The 16,681-nt window shown below is 29.1% G+C and overlaps 1 protein-coding gene across 1 annotated transcript in view; it reads left to right on the top strand.

The window, feature by feature from the left end:
• Positions 1-2,226: 2,226 nt before the first annotated feature.
• LOC111624238 overlaps positions 2,227-16,681 on the top strand; it is a 64,791-nt gene continuing 50,336 nt past the window's right edge. Inside the window, exons 1-2 of the mRNA XM_023367053.1 lie at positions 2,227-2,259; positions 4,291-4,363. Coding sequence (XP_023222821.1) covers positions 2,227-2,259; positions 4,291-4,363 — 106 coding nt within the window. The remainder of the gene's footprint in view (positions 2,260-4,290; positions 4,364-16,681) is intronic.

Genomic DNA, 16,681 nt, shown 5'->3' with positions numbered 1-16,681 from the left:
TTCTTCTTCTTCTGGTTCCATATTCATTTCTGAATGTAGGACTAGTATTATAACAATCTCAATTGTGCTTCACGTGTTAGTTCTTCTGCTTTCTTATTATTCCATTCACATATATTACCTAACCAACTTTTCCTTCTCCTTCCTGGGCTTTTCTTTCCACAGATTTTTCCCTCTAAAATATTTCTCAAAATTTCATATTTACTTCCTCGGATGATGTGGCCAAAATACCCCGTCTTTCTTCTTTTAACTGTATTTAAAACTTCTTTTTCTTTCCCCATTCTTTCCAAAACTTCCTCATTTGTTATTCTATCTGTCCAAGATATTTTTAAAATTCTTCTATATAACCACATTTCGAATGCTTCAAGTTTGTTTAACGTATTTTTATCTAAGGTCCACGTTTCTACTCCATAAAACAAAACTGACATCACATAGCACCTTAACATTCTAATTTTAAGATGTAAATTAAAAACATTGCATTTGAAAAATTTCTGCATTCTGATAAAAGTACCTCTCGCATTTTCTATTCTAGATTTAATTTCTTTAATGCATCTGCCATCTTCCTGTATGATAGTCCCCAAATACTTAATTGATGAAACTGTATCAATTGTCCTGTTTTGTATCTGCAACGTTACATTATCTATATTTTTCTTGCATGAAATAAGTAGCTTTGTTTTCTTATAATTCATCTGAAGTCCATATAATTTACTTATTGAATTAATCTTTTCCATTAGTATTGTCAAATCATTTATATTTTCTGCTAAAACCACTGTATCGTCAGCATAACGTATATTATTTACATTCATCCCATTTATTACAATCCCAATGTGTTCCATATCTTCTAAAGCTTCTTTAAAAATTTCATCTGAATAAATATTAAAAAGTAAAGGTGATAAAATACATCCTTGCCTTACTCCTCTTTTTATTTCTATTTCTTCAGATAATTCAGAATCAATTAAAATGTTGGCTTTCTGTTCCCAGTAAAGATTTGTTATAATTTGCAATTCATTTCTATCAATTCCTTTCTTCCCAAGTATATCTATTAATTTATCATGCAGAATTCTATCAAATGCTTTTTCGTAGTCTATAAAACAGGCGTATATATCCTTGTTAACCTCTAAACTTCTTTCTACCAGAACTCTATAAGCAAAAAGAGCTTCTCTTGTTCCACAAGATTTTCTAAACCCAAACTGTGTGTTGCTTAAATCTTCTTCACATTTTTTATATATTCTTGTATGAATTATTCTTAAGAAAATTTTTAAAACATGACTCATCAGGCTTATAGTTCTATAATCACCACACTTTTTTGCATTATCTTTTTTGGGAATTGCTATAAACGTAGACATTAAAAGATCTTGAGGAATTACACCACTTTCGTAAATAATGTTGTAAAAATCCACTAAAATATCAAGACTATCTTCATCCAGTAATTTCAAAATTTCAGCGGGAACTTCATCTGGTCCGGTAGCTTTACCTTCTTTAGTTGTTCTAATTGCATTCTTTACTTCTACTTTTAGTATTGTTGGTCCTTCTTCTTTATCAATTATTATAGGTTTTAAATTTCTCTCATCAAAATATAATTTTTCAACATACTCTTTCCATAATTTCAGTTTTTCCCCCAATTCCAAAACTAAATCATCCTTTTCATTTAAAATACTAGTAAATTTATTTCTTCTATTTGTTCTGGTAAGCTCTTTAATTTTCTTATGTACATTATACGTATCATGTTTTCTTTGCAAATTTTCAATTTCCTCGCATTTTTCTTTCATCCAATTTTCTTTTGCTTGTTTAATTTTCCTTCTTATAGTGATATGGAGTTCTTTATATTTAAAAATATTTTTATTTTTTCAATGTCTTTGTTCTTCCATTAATTCTAATATTTCTTTTGACATCCATTCTTTCTTTTTTAATGTTTTCTCAGGTTTTAGTTTTTGTTCCACTACATTGTTTATAGTTTTCCTCAGATTATTCCATAATTCTTCACTATTTGTTTTTTCTTTTTTTTTTTCTTTTGCAAAATTTTTTCCTTATTTTTGAGAAACCTTCATTTATATCATTTTTAGTATTTTCCTTTGTTTTGGGATCTCTTAGCCTCCCTATATCTATATTTCTACTTCTTTTAATACTATTTTTCTTAAACTTAACTCTCATACAAGCCACTACTGGATTATGGTCTGAACAAACATCTGCCCCTGGATNTGACAACGTTGATCACATTCTGCCAAGAACATGATTGAATTGTTACAGCACTTCATGTGGGAGGTACTGGAACATCCTCACTACAACCCCAACCTGGTACCCTGTGATTTCCATCTCTTTGGATTATTGAAGAAGCACCTGGGTGGTAGGTGATTCCAAATTGATATGGAAGTTCAGCAAGCCATCATGACATGGCTAAAGGGACTTCTTCTTTGCCAGCATCTATGCCTTGGTTGGAATAAATGTTTGGACAAGCATGTTGACTATGTTGAAAAATTATTTGTACCAGTCCATAATAATCTGTATCACTATTAGTGATGTGCCGGATATCAGTATCTGTATCCACGGATATCCGAGGGGGGAAAAAATCCGTATCTGTTACTTTTTAGCGGATCTTTAACAGATCTTTTATCTTAATGAATTTCATTACTTATATGAAATTTTAAAGATAGATAGCAATAAAATACTAATAACTTCAATTCAAATCACTTTATTTCTTAAAATAACATATTTGGCACATTCATATTGCAAAAATTTTATCATGCAAAATTCATTTACTATCTTAAAATATTTCCATATTACACCACTAAACATTTTGTCGACATTGTTTTTATTTTAATTTAACTCAACACTCTCCAAAGATACAAACGTAATCTATGCTATCCCGTGTCACTCTAAACTATAAACAAAAACACGCGTAGTGCAAGTCAAAACATGTCGCGTTACTAATGCAAAGCGTCAACTATCGGTCCAAGGTCACAAGCACCGGCACCGACTGAGTACGAAAGTTGAGATCCATATCCATATCTGCGGATCTAGACACTAATGATCCATATCTGTATCCGTATCCACGGATATACATTTTTAACGATCCGGCACATAACTAATCACTATACAGAATGTCCCAAAAAAATGTATATACACTTTAAATAATTATAAAGTCTGTGTTTATTAAAATACATTTCATTTTCAAAATGTAATAGAATCTACAGATGATATTTAATTGTTTTGTCAATTCCTGTTTTCAAACTGACATCTGTTCTGGTCCAGGCACTGCTTACAATGCAGAGCAATGAAATCGCAAACATCTTGAAACATTTCATTTGGTATTTGTGTGCATTCTCGTTTAATGGATGCTCTCAATTCAGCAACTGTTGCAGGTTTCATAGCATAGACTTTATCTTTTATTATCCCCATAAAAAAAAGTCTGGGTGAGGTCTGGTGAATGCAAAGGGTGTTCTACAAAACCCCTTCATCCAATCCACCGGTTTGGCAAGATTTCATCAAGGTAGGATCTAACATCATAATTGTAGTGTGGGGGTGCCCCAGTAGCATTTTAGAATGAATTTCCTTTGTTCAAAGCTTAGTCTGCACATTAGAATTAATAATGCTTTGTTCAAAGCATTATTGATTCTAATGTGTTTAACCTGGAAATAGTTCAATTGGTGTTTTTTTTTTTTTTTTTTTCTAAATTAGCTGTTAAAAGTGTGTGTAGATTTTTTGGGACACCCTGTATCTGCCTATGAAATAAAATTTGTACAGGAGAGTTCTTGTTGTCTTACTTTTTGAATAACCTATGTATTTAAGCAGTTGAAATTATTTGTTGATTGCAGTAAAGTTTATTGGCATTTCAAAATTTTCTCTATTTTTTTATTTTATCTTTGCAAATTCTTATCTGCTTGTAAATTCTCCGAAATAAATTTTAAAATATGTTACATATCCATCAGAAGCATAGAAACTATCTTCTGTATAAAAGACAATGTTTATTTTGCTGTCTAAATTTTTAAAAACTATTTAACCTAATTTTGTGGAAAATGTATTGTTATTAACAATTATTGAAAAAAGAAATTCTATAAAACAAGTTTTAACAATAACAGAATATTCTCTGTAGTGAAAAATAATTATTTCCATCAGTTATTTAATTTTTTTACCATTTAATTTTTGAATGGATTCAGTCCATAAGAGAATTCATTTCAGTTTTTTATATTTGTAATATTTGTTGTTTATTTTATAAAATCAAGAATACTAGAAAAATTTATTTAAACTATGCAGTAATAATTTGAATAATAATTATTAAATAATTTTTAATTTTAGGGTGTCAGTAGACCATTTCAAAAAGAAAAGATTGGATCTTATGAAGATGGAGTTTCATTTTACAATAATTTCTGTAATTATATTTTTTGTATGAAATTTTATTTTAAATTTTTAATATAAAATTATCTTACAGTTTTTAAAAATTTATATACTGGCGTTTTGATATGTATTCACATACAAAATGCCAGTATAATATCAAGTAGTAATTATTTATTTATTTATTTATGAATATAAATGCATATTAGTGATTGAAAAAATAATAAGGTTATAATATAGTTTTTGAGTTTAATAATAAGTTTGCAAGCCAAATACTAAATAATGACTTATAAGTTTAGTGTATCAATAGGTATGTTGCTACTTGTTAATAATAATAATTTTATATTTTATATTCTTGTTTACCACTTATAAAATAATAAGTCTCCCCAACAATATCACTGGTTAAAATCATTTTTTAACCAGTGATATATATATATACCTTCCTACAAAACTACGTAAAAGTTGTGAAATCTAGGTACAGGGTTCCTATGCACCTGGAAAATCAGGGATTTTCATTAGTGTTCAGAAAAAGTTATGGAAAGTGTCAAAAATTGTCAAAAAGTCGGGGAATTTGTCTCCTTCGCTGCCTTGTTGATTTTGTTTGCTGAATATGGCTGACCAAGTGTAACCATCTACATGTGGCAAAAAGTTAATGCTACAATCTTTAATAAGAAAATATACCAGAATCTGTTTTGAAATGGCTTTTTTCATTGTTTTGAAGCCATATAATTTTACAGTTGTGGATTAATAACAGGATAAACTACNTATATATGGTATTATATGCAGTATAAATATATTTTAAAGTTCATTTCATTGTCAAATAAGCTTAATTATTTTTAATTATTTCCAGGTACATACTGAAAAAATGTTTAAAATAGTTGAAAATGGAGATGGCACAACATCAATATTTTGTAAAGAATCTGGTCAGCTTGTTTGTACAGTTCATGGAAAAAAATCTGTTGTGGTAATTATTTTTAAAATTAGAATATGAAATAAAATAGAATAATATGACTTAGCTGTAAACTAAAACAGTATATCCACATACTTGGTATGGGATTTAATGATTTCAGGATTTAATGAAGGATTTTGAGATTTGCTCATTGTTTACAGATTACAATGTATTATTTATTCACTTTCATCTGTAATATCTCAGTGCTTGGACAGTGCACATATTTTTTGCCTTAGATATTTTACTTTATAATGTTATTAACTAAATAATTCTAAGTAGGGAGATATTACTTGAAATTTTCATTTTACTTACAAAATTTTTTATTTTTTATGGATAAGATCAAAGTAAATATATAATATTTGTGATACAAAATATATTTTAACAAAGACAAACATTCTTTAACTGTACAGTTTCTTGCATTAGATCTAGTACAGAAGAAAGAACATAAAATGCTAAATTCAAAGCACAAACTATATAGTTAAATAGTCCCCTATATAATTAAGATAGTCCCAGAGTTAGAGCTATTTAATCCTGCTTTGTCAAGTTTAAACTAATTTAAATTAATTCTCAATTAAAGAATTGAATTAGTATAAATGAATCCACTCTGGACATGAATAAATATAGCAATTTAATCTTTCATTTTATATAATTTGGAATAAAGAATAAATAAATAGTACTGCAGTTTTAATAAATGTTGATTGGTATGGATAGCTGGCATGCTTGTTATCAGACCATGTTAAATATGATATGAAGACGGAATGAGAAAACCTGATGAAATGAAAACAAAAAGTACACCAATCATCAGTATGATTCTAAGTGTTTTAGAATTGATAATATCCTATACATATGTGATGTAATTGCATATCTAGTATATGGTTGAATTTTTTAAATACAATAGAATCTTGTTTTAATGGATTGATCAGGACACCAAAAATTATTCTTTGTTCCGAAAATCCATTATATTACAGCGGATTTTCTCGCACTCTCAGGAAAATATCTATTATTCGAAAAAATTTTTGTTTTTTAAACCCACTAATTGAAATGAAACTTAAAAAATCAAATGAATATCACATTACCTGCAGTTTGAACATTTCAACAATGGGCTTCAAAAATTAATTCATGCAGTGTAAATATAAATGATGATTTATGTGAGATATCTGAGGAAAATGTAAAATATCCATCACATGAATTAAAAATGATGAATTACAATACAGTAGAGTGTTGTTTATCCGAATCAATTGGGGACTGGGGTTGTTTGGATAACTTATTTTTCGGATAACCGATTATGTATGAAAAAAAAATTAACCTATCCCATGTTGAAATTTTTTTCCGTTGCGTGACGCTTTGCGTTGAATTTTCGTCGATGTTAAGCCTAACGTAAACTTTTAAAAATAATAATCGTGGCTATTGTATCGTTAAAAATTATTTTATTTTTTACACCCTTTGGAGGGCATACCTATGGCAAATTGCTGCACAGTTTTGACAATGTATTGTTTAAGACATTGTACAAAGGTAATGTAGTATTCTCATAGNATCCGCCTTAAGGAGCAATTTCTTACTCCTAGGACAAGAGATTGCCCTTCTTCATCACAAGAATGAAGTTAGAAGTTTATCCTGACTCCTGCTCGGTCCCCTCCTATGTTAGCCGTCTTACCAACGTTGCCCATCCTTCACCGGAGGCATTATGTCCCACACTAGGAGGTATAGGTAGGGGTTTTCCCATCAGCAAATTTGAGACCGTAAAGGCATTTCTCAAATTCTCCGGTACTTTTGAAGGACGAACATTTGGTTAAAAAATCGAAATATATAAAAATATTTGTAACAATGAAATATTATCAATTTAATACACCTAAGTACTCAATGAAGATTAAATGTAGCTGAAAACAAAAAATCACATCTAAAATAGTACAGTAGAAGCCATTGTTCAGGTTAAGCCTTAATCCTCTCCTAAAAGGGAATTTCAAAAAATTCCGTTTTAGTGTGCATTTTCATGACATACCCTAACTGTGTACCAAATTTCACCTCTAGGTTCAGAGGTCTGCTCTGGGCAATGAGGAGTCAGTCAGTTAGGACAAGTAATTTTATATATTTAGATTAGTTCATATATCTTATTTGTGATTTAATTTATACATAAAAATAAATGTTTTTTCTTCCTGCTTTCTTCCTGTATGTTTTTTCCCATAATAACTATATTAAAAATGTGAAAAACCAACCTATTCAATTGACTCCTTTATCTCCTCACCGCCTTAACCTTTAACCACCAAAATTTAATAGCATCAATGCCCCTTATACACAAGCTACTGTGCCAACCTATTCAATTTAAAAAACTGTGGTTTGATTTTGATTGCTATAAAATGAAATTATTAAAACAAAAAAATCTAAAATTATTCAAAAATTCAAAGAAAAAATTCAAATAATCAAAACGTTTTTAATTACAAAAAAAACAAAGCAAATATATAGCTTACTGAAAGTAAAAAAGAAAAGATACTTTGTAAACTTTGAAACTACTCTAATAAATGATAAAGGAAAAAGTAAGCATTTTTGGTCAGCAATTCGAAAATTCTGGATTAACATTGACTCCAGCAACAACTCTCCAACAATAAATTTTGAATCTTGATTAAATTTCTATGGACGGTTTTCAAAAATTCCTTCTAGTCAATTACCTTCAATTATAAAAATATTTCATAACAAATATTTAGATTCAAAATTTACAATGGAAGAATTAATTGACTCAATCAATAGGATGCAGAGTAATTCATCACTGGGAAGTGATCATATTCCGATTTAGATTTCTTAAATTACTACCTAATTCAGCAAGGTCTAAGTAACTTGGTCTATTTAACAAAATGTACGACAAATTTTTATATCCTGCTTCCTGGAATTCCATTTGGCTCTACATGATATTTGAAAGAGGAGATAAACTCTTCCCTGATAATTAATAAATGATAGCTCTTCTACCTACCCTAAGAAAACATTTTACGGCAATCTTAACAAAAAAATTTGAACAATGGACCAATGAAATGGAATTAGAATCCAAATTTCAATACGCATATGTAAAAAACAGAGGTATAGAATCTGCAATATTTTTGCTGCTATTAATAATTCAACTCCACTTGTCCAAAACACATAAGAAATTATTTACTGCTTTCATAGATATTGAAAGCTTTTTGATGCAATCTATGTACCACTTTTGGTTCAAAATTTGAGAGACAAAGGAGCATGCAAAGTTTTCCTATACAGTGCTTAAGTTCTCTTCAGACTAATACTAGTATCATTCAAGGAAACAACTTATCTCCTTCATTTAAATTATCTTGTGGAATTCTATAGGGCAATCTGCTTTCTCCATTCTTGTTTAATTTTTATTTGAATGGGATTGATCAACTCTTTACAAATGCCACTGATGGCATTGAAATTGCAGGAAGATCTTTTCATTATATATTATTTGCAAATAACTTAGTTATTATGGCACCAACAAAAATTTCTTTGCAAAGAAAAATTAATCAACTTATTTTTAAATTGTTGCATCTATTAATTAATCTCAATAAAACAAAGATGATGATTTTTAGAAATAATAATAAAATCTCAGAAAAAGAATCCAAACTGTATTTAGAAAATTTACCCCTTCAGTTAGTCAAGGAGGTTGATTATTTATAAGTGACCTTTGATTCGAATGGTAGTTTTAAATCACGCATTACCAAATTAAATAGCAAAGTGAAAGCAACAATTGATAATCTGCTATTTCTGTGTTCAAGATTAAAAATCTCTAATATATACTTACATGTGAGACTATATATTATGCATGACCAATTTGGTGTCTCAATTTCTTATTTGATATGGAATATTTCCATATTTAATATCTCCAAAGATTATATCAGTTAGAGATAACTGTGCCTGGATATGCTGTACGACATGAAACAAATTGACTCTGGTTCTTTCCATTCCTGCTTTGCTTTAACATTTCTATGAGAAAAATAGCATTTAATGTTTGAATTTCTTTTAATAAAATATGGATGAAGAAGTACTTAATGTTGATAAATAAAAGTGAAAATGCTTAAAATTCTTGTGATTATTATTTTTGAAAATATTGTATTGTGAATATTGTTCCTTTTATAGTGTAATATATTTAACAAAAACTTTACTGGTTTTTGTTAAATATGTAAATTTAGCCAATTTATATGATACACTTTTGGTTAAGTTATGTGATCAATCTAAATTCTGTTTCAGTATACTGATGAAATATGATTTTATCCTAGTTTATTGTTTAAGCAATATTTTTTTTGTATGTTTTGTTTCTTAATGTTCATGTTTAATGAAATAAAACTTTGCAACAGTATAATAATTTAATCTAATGAACAAACATTAAATTAGTTTAATCTGGGCCCTTAAATTATTTAAAAATAAGTTTTTAAGCATTAATTTTACTGATATTAAACATCACTTCTTCATTCTTTATCTTAAATTTGCTATTTAGGCTCAAATTTTCTTAAACATACTACCAAGCTTATACAATAGTGAGAGATGCATCTTTGTCATCCTTATGTTCAGAACCTATTTTGTTAATTAAATTAACATATAAATGCCATCATTATCATCATGAGGTAGACATATTATTGGCAGAAAATAAAATCTTTTTGCTTATGGTTTGTCAACTGGCTTTTGAGAGGTATCTATCATTCAATATTGCTGATATATCATCTAAAACAGTGTTTCTCAACAGGGGTGATGTCGCCCCCATGTGAGTGTTTTTCCATGTTGAAAAGGCGATTTGTAACAATTTATATTTTGGGGGCAAAAAACTATTTTCTGGGCGATATAGTAAAACATTATATTAAGATTAATTAAATATTTTATTCGTTATATCGTACAATAATTAAACAAATAACATTATACTAGTCACTAGTCTATTCAATGCAGTACAAATTTGGCGTTAGCCCTGGCCCACGGCATCAAAATTTTGAAGTGAGGGGGCGATACTATGTAATGGTTTTATTGAAGGGGGCGATACTATGTAACGGTTTTATTGAAGGGGGCGACGCCACGTTGAAGGGGGCGACGATTCGTTAGAGGTTGAGAAACACTGGTCTAGGATATGTAGCGTTTCGTCTCTCACCATCAGGTCGCTGCATTGTGGGCGTAGTTAATACCACGATGAGCTGGATAAAGACCCTTTTAATGCCCACGAGGAAGAAACAGTTAAAAAATATCCTGACTAAACAGATATACAAATGTCAAGATAGGATCCTGTGATCGCGAGACAAGGACGAACAGCTGCACTCGCGTTTTTATCCATATCCAGAAAAGGGCGGAAGGAAGCATCGATACAGAACCATGTCTCTTCCCATATCCTTGGCAAGCAACTAGAACGGAAGAATTTGCACTCATGGCGAAGGCTGTGTCCTACCATTGGCACTCCAACATCGAAACTGACGATATTGAAATCCTAACAATGTCGACTTCGTTTGCAGCGGCGCCGTAATAGAGTAACTGAATCATAGAATGCTATGAACTGGCAGCCTATCACTTTGGTGATAAATTCCGGTTCTGTTTGAGAATGGACGCCATCATATTAGTGCGTAGAAGATCACTGGAGAGCACTTTAATTCCTTCTTTACTGTTAAACGCTGGCGGGCTAGTTTGGGATGCCATCTTGTATGATAGTCGGCCATTCTAGTAGTGTTACGAAAAATATTGACGGTACAGAAGTAGACTACGTTCCAGAAATCCTGAGGTCCCATGTGTTGTCTTTTATGGCAACATATGGAGTCTTATTATATTACATTAAAGCTCATTAAAAACATGAACTTAGGAATCTGTCGATAATAACTTCTGTANTGACAAACACAATAAAATCACATACATTATAGACATAGCCATTCCAAACACTCACAATGTACAAAACACATGCACTGAAAAAATTAGCAAGTACACAGAACTCGCCCAGGAAATCAGGCATCTGTGGAGGATGGATAGGGTGCTTATTGTACCTGTTGTTCTCTCCTGTACAAGTGTGATACCACACACGCTACACAAAAGCCTGGGAACATTACAATTGAGTAGAAATACATACATCACACTACAGAAGGCCACTATATTGAATACCTGCCACATTGTTTGGAAATTCCTTAATACAGACACTGACACAGACACACACATTTAATTTTAGTTTTGTTTTGGTTGCTATGCCTTGACTCTGGTCTGACATAGTACACAGGCACTGGTGTGTACCGAGTATAACCCACTAAACCCAACACATATTATTATTATTATTAATTACTAAAATTTTTCTCTATAGTTAAATCTAATAGACTAATACTCTTACTTAAAACTCCAAAACCTTTAAACGTCCAGTAGTAATCAATTTAATAATAAACAAACGTTTTCGACCGTACTCTCGGTCTTCATCAGGCTTAAAGTCCGTTAGATTCGAACCTGTGCAAACGTAGAACAATGATTATGAAATTAATTTTGAAAATTAACTTCGAAAAATGGAACAGCACAAACTGATTTTAAAAGAATACAGTTATGCATGCGCATTGCCATGGCGACGGAATGGCATACGTAATACATACAATTATATAAATATATATACCAAACGGGGATGTTGTCTTTAATTGCTGGAGTGGGCGTCGCCCGTTACCTCATAGCAGTATTTCCAAGCGTGGGATACATTGACCGCATCATTAGCGTTAATGCAATTGGTGCGTAACCCGGCTTTGTAAATTTCCAATGCCTCCAGATTTCGTAGGTGTTCCACTCGATGAGAAAGTTTGATCAGTTTGGCTTCATGTAGGTCAGCTCTTATGCCGGGATCAGTGGCATACATTGGTCGAAAACGTTTGTTTATTATTAAATTGATTACTACTGGACGTTTAAAGGTTTTGGAGTTTTAATTTATATATTTCCAGTACTCAAGTGAGAAGATTTTAGTAATACTCTTACATTTAAAGAATGTATTAAAAATATTACTTAATACAATAGCTTTTGAGATTGGTTCAAAAAAGTTTTTCTCCTCTCAAATCACCAAAAATTTATTTTCAAAAACACAATGTACATTGCAACAAACTCATTACTACACTATTACTAAATATAAATATTTTGTATATTCAAGCAAAAAAAATCACAAGAATTTTAACCTTATTTTTCATTATCAATATTTAATCATTAAAACAATTTATAATTTTATTTATATTCTAACTTCAATCAATTAATTAGAGTAACCTTTTGTTCTAAAATAAACAAAGGCATTATTTTCAAGATTCACAAAAATAGAATAAACATCAAATAATTCAAAAGAATGTTTTAAGTTAGAGAATTTTATTACATTGAATTATTACTTTTAAGTAGTATTGCATTATTATCTAATTTATACTAGATGTTAAAGGACTAGGATTTAGATACAATAACATAAGATTTATAGTTTAGATAGCATATCTTTTTTTTAATTTACTATTGTTAAAATTTATCATACAAAATATTATCTTTACTTGAGGTATTGTGAAAATTAGTTATAGTACCTTATCTTTTTACAGATTTTGAGATATTTTCCATATAAAACAAATCATCATTTTACATTATTGATATATTTTTGGAAACAACATACACCAAAACTAATTTTAGCATAGGCTAATTGGTATAAATAAGATATAATTCAGTTGATATTATTCTTATTGGGTTGTGCAGTACTTGCAAACTATTGATAGTATTTCCACCCCATAATCAAGTTGTTTTACGAAATGCAGTTAGAGAAGAGTATACCATTGTTATTAGTTATCAATGTTACTCTTAAACAATGCTCTAAATATTAAGTTAAGCCTTCCAGTCCTAATATTTTTTAATACATTTTTTTTTTCTTAGTCTACAAATGGGCTTTTATTTTTCTGGACTTACCCAGAATAATGTTAGTCTGTTTGTAGACTAAACATTTCAAGCAGTTTAATACACTTTTAATTGTAATTTCTGACAATACAATAGTTTAAATTTTTGCCATTGTGACCACAAAACCACACCACCTTAGTTGTCCCTGTTATAATGCACCATGGATGTAAAAGCATTTTGAGTTCCATTGCACCTTTTTGTTTTTGTTTTAAATTTTTGTCATTTCTTTCTTCAATTATATCCTAACTGTTGTTAAAAGCAAGTAATACTGAATTATATTAATTAATAATAATTATAACTAATAAATCTTCAAGTTATATTAATAAGTAAAAATTGTGTCGTTTTAACTTTCATCAATGAAACCAGAATTTTCATTAGTCTTATTTATTTAGCTTTGCTTGATGTTAACATTTGTTTATTTTTATAAATACAGTATATGCAAGCATGTATTACTTTTTAGAAACCAATTAAAAATTAGGAAAATTTTAAAAACAAAAAATAGATTATAATCTTTTTAAAATGAATACTTAAATCTAATCAATAATTGTTAAAATAAAATAGTAAAATGCATACATTTTTTTCTTTTTTTCGAAGGTAGTAAAATATATATATAATATTAGAATCAAAGATACTCTTATATAAATTAATAAAATGTTATATATGGTATTATATGCAGTATAAATATATTTTAAAGTTCATTTCATTGTCAAATAAGCTTAATTATTTTTAATTATTTCCAGGTACATACTGAAAAAATGTTTAAAATAGTTGAAAATGGAGATGGCACAACATCAATATTTTGTAAAGAATCTGGTCAGCTTGTTTGTACAGTTCATGGAAAAAAATCTGTTGTGGTAATTATTTTTAAAATTAGAATATGAAATAAAATAGAATAATATGACTTAGCTGTAAACTAAAACAGTATATCCACATACTTGGTATGGGATTTAATGATTTCAGGATTTAATGAAGGATTTTGAGATTTGCTCATTGTTTACAGATTACAATGTATTATTTATTCACTTTCATCTGTAATATCTCAGTGCTTGGACAGTGCACATATTTTTTGCCTTAGATATTTTACTTTATAATGTTATTAACTAAATAATTCTAAGTAGGGAGATATTACTTGAAATTTTCATTTTACTTACAAAATTTTTTATTTTTTATGGATAAGATCAAAGTAAATATATAATATTTGTGATACAAAATATATTTTAACAAAGACAAACATTCTTTAACTGTACAGTTTCTTGCATTAGATCTAGTACAGAAGAAAGAACATAAAATGCTAAATTCAAAGCACAAACTATATAGTTAAATAGTCCCCTATATAATTAAGATAGTCCCAGAGTTAGAGCTATTTAATCCTGCTTTGTCAAGTTTAAACTAATTTAAATTAATTCTCAATTAAAGAATTGAATTAGTATAAATGAATCCACTCTGGACATGAATAAATATAGCAATTTAATCTTTCATTTTATATAATTTGGAATAAAGAATAAATAAATAGTACTGCAGTTTTAATAAATGTTGATTGGTATGGATAGCTGGCATGCTTGTTATCAGATCATGTTAAATATGATATGAAGACGGAATGAGAAAACCTGATGAAATGAAAACAAAAAGTACACCAATCATCAGTATGATTCTAAGTGTTTTAGAATTGATAATATCCTATACATATGTGATGTAATTGCATATCTAGTATATGGTTGAATTTTTTAAATACAATAGAATCTTGTTTTAATGGATTGATCAGGACACCAAAAATTATTCTTTGTTCCGAAAATCCATTATATTACAGCGGATTTTCTCGCACTCTCAGGAAAATATCTATTATTCGAAAAAATTTTTGTTTTTTAAACCCACTAATTGAAATGAAACTTAAAAAATCAAATGAATATCACATTACCTGCAGTTTGAACATTTCAACAATGGGCTTCAAAAATTAATTCATGCAGTGTAAATATAAATGATGATTTATGTGAGATATCTGAGGAAAATGTAAAATATCCATCACATGAATTAAAAATGATGAATTACAATACAGTAGAGTGTTGTTTATCCGAATCAATTGGGGACTGGGGTTGTTTGGATAACTTATTTTTCGGATAACCGATTATGTATGAAAAAAAAATTAACCTATCCCATGTTGAAATTTTTTTCCGTTGCGTGACGCTTTGCGTTGAATTTTCGTCGATGTTAAGCCTAACGTAAACTTTTAAAAATAATAATCGTGGCTATTGTATCGTTAAAAATTATTTTATTTTTTACAAACAAAATAAATATATTGAAAAATATAAAAACAAAAAAAATTATACTTTAGAAGTTAATATAGTATCAAAAACGTTTGATTCAGCATGACACACAGTCCTCAGAAAAACACCACACATAAGTGCCAGTGATGCCAGCTAAAACACATACACAAACAAAAAAAATATTGGATTAGCCCAAAACATAGCCAAAGATTGCAGTGCCACAGCACTAGCGAAAATTTAAATTTGCTGACTAGAATGCTTTCGGATAAATGACGCTCTACTGTACTTATCAGGATGGATTGTAAGGAAGTACAAAAAAATATCGAAATTTAGGCATTCACAATCACGAAAGTAAAAATGAGCATAATTATACAATAATGTCTTATATTAAGGATTTATTGTTTGGTAGACTATCACAGCCATCAGAAAATTTCTTTAATTTAGTTTTAAAAAAAGGAATCCCTTTTTACAAAACAATGTGAAACCGAGTTTCAAATGTAAAATCATTTCATCTATAACGTCACTAATTAAACAAACAAGTGACTTGCCAGAAGATGTTATTTACACGTATGTAAAGCAACGTTTGTGGATTAAATTTAAATTTTTAAAGAATTTAATTAAATACGATTGTTCCTCTGCGAAAAGGAAGATAAATTGTAATAACGATAGAAAAAGAAAAAAAATTTGTACCTGATTTCTTTTAATTCTGTTTTTATGTAACACTTAATTTGTTTACATTAAAAATATGTTTATAACATAGAAAATTGTTCTTTTGACAAAGTTATTTTATATGTACGAGTAAATAATAATGTTTTCAGCATATGAGTATTAAAAATTAAAAAACAGACCAATATAATTTTTGGTTTGAAAAAAAACTGGTTTGATGATAGAAATTAATTTACATATATGTAAATCGCCTACGTAGAATTTACCAAAATTAATCTTTTAAGAAATTGATTTTATCTATTTTTGTAATACAGTAGAACCTCGAAAACTCGACCTAATGTGGACCGAAGGGTGGCCGAGTTTGTGAAAATGCCGAGTTATCGGGAATGGGGTTAAAAAAAATAAGTACGAGTATTTCCTCAGAAAATACTGTACTGTACTTGTACAGTATTTACTTGTACAGAATATAACAGAGAATAAACTGCCCAAATACCCTTAAACAAAGGAAAAGTACGTCCTTTATGAAGGCATAGAGCCACTACATGAAAATGAAAATTAATGAATACACTGTGTACAGTAATTTACCTGATAAGACAGACCTCAT

The sequence above is a fragment of the Centruroides sculpturatus genome, unplaced genomic scaffold, assembly GCF_000671375.1.
Source record: "Centruroides sculpturatus isolate CEXI.00-Female unplaced genomic scaffold, Cexi_2.0 scaffold61, whole genome shotgun sequence".
Lineage (NCBI taxonomy): Eukaryota > Metazoa > Arthropoda > Arachnida > Scorpiones > Buthidae > Centruroides > Centruroides sculpturatus.
This window is presented reverse-complemented; position numbering and strand designations above follow the sequence as displayed.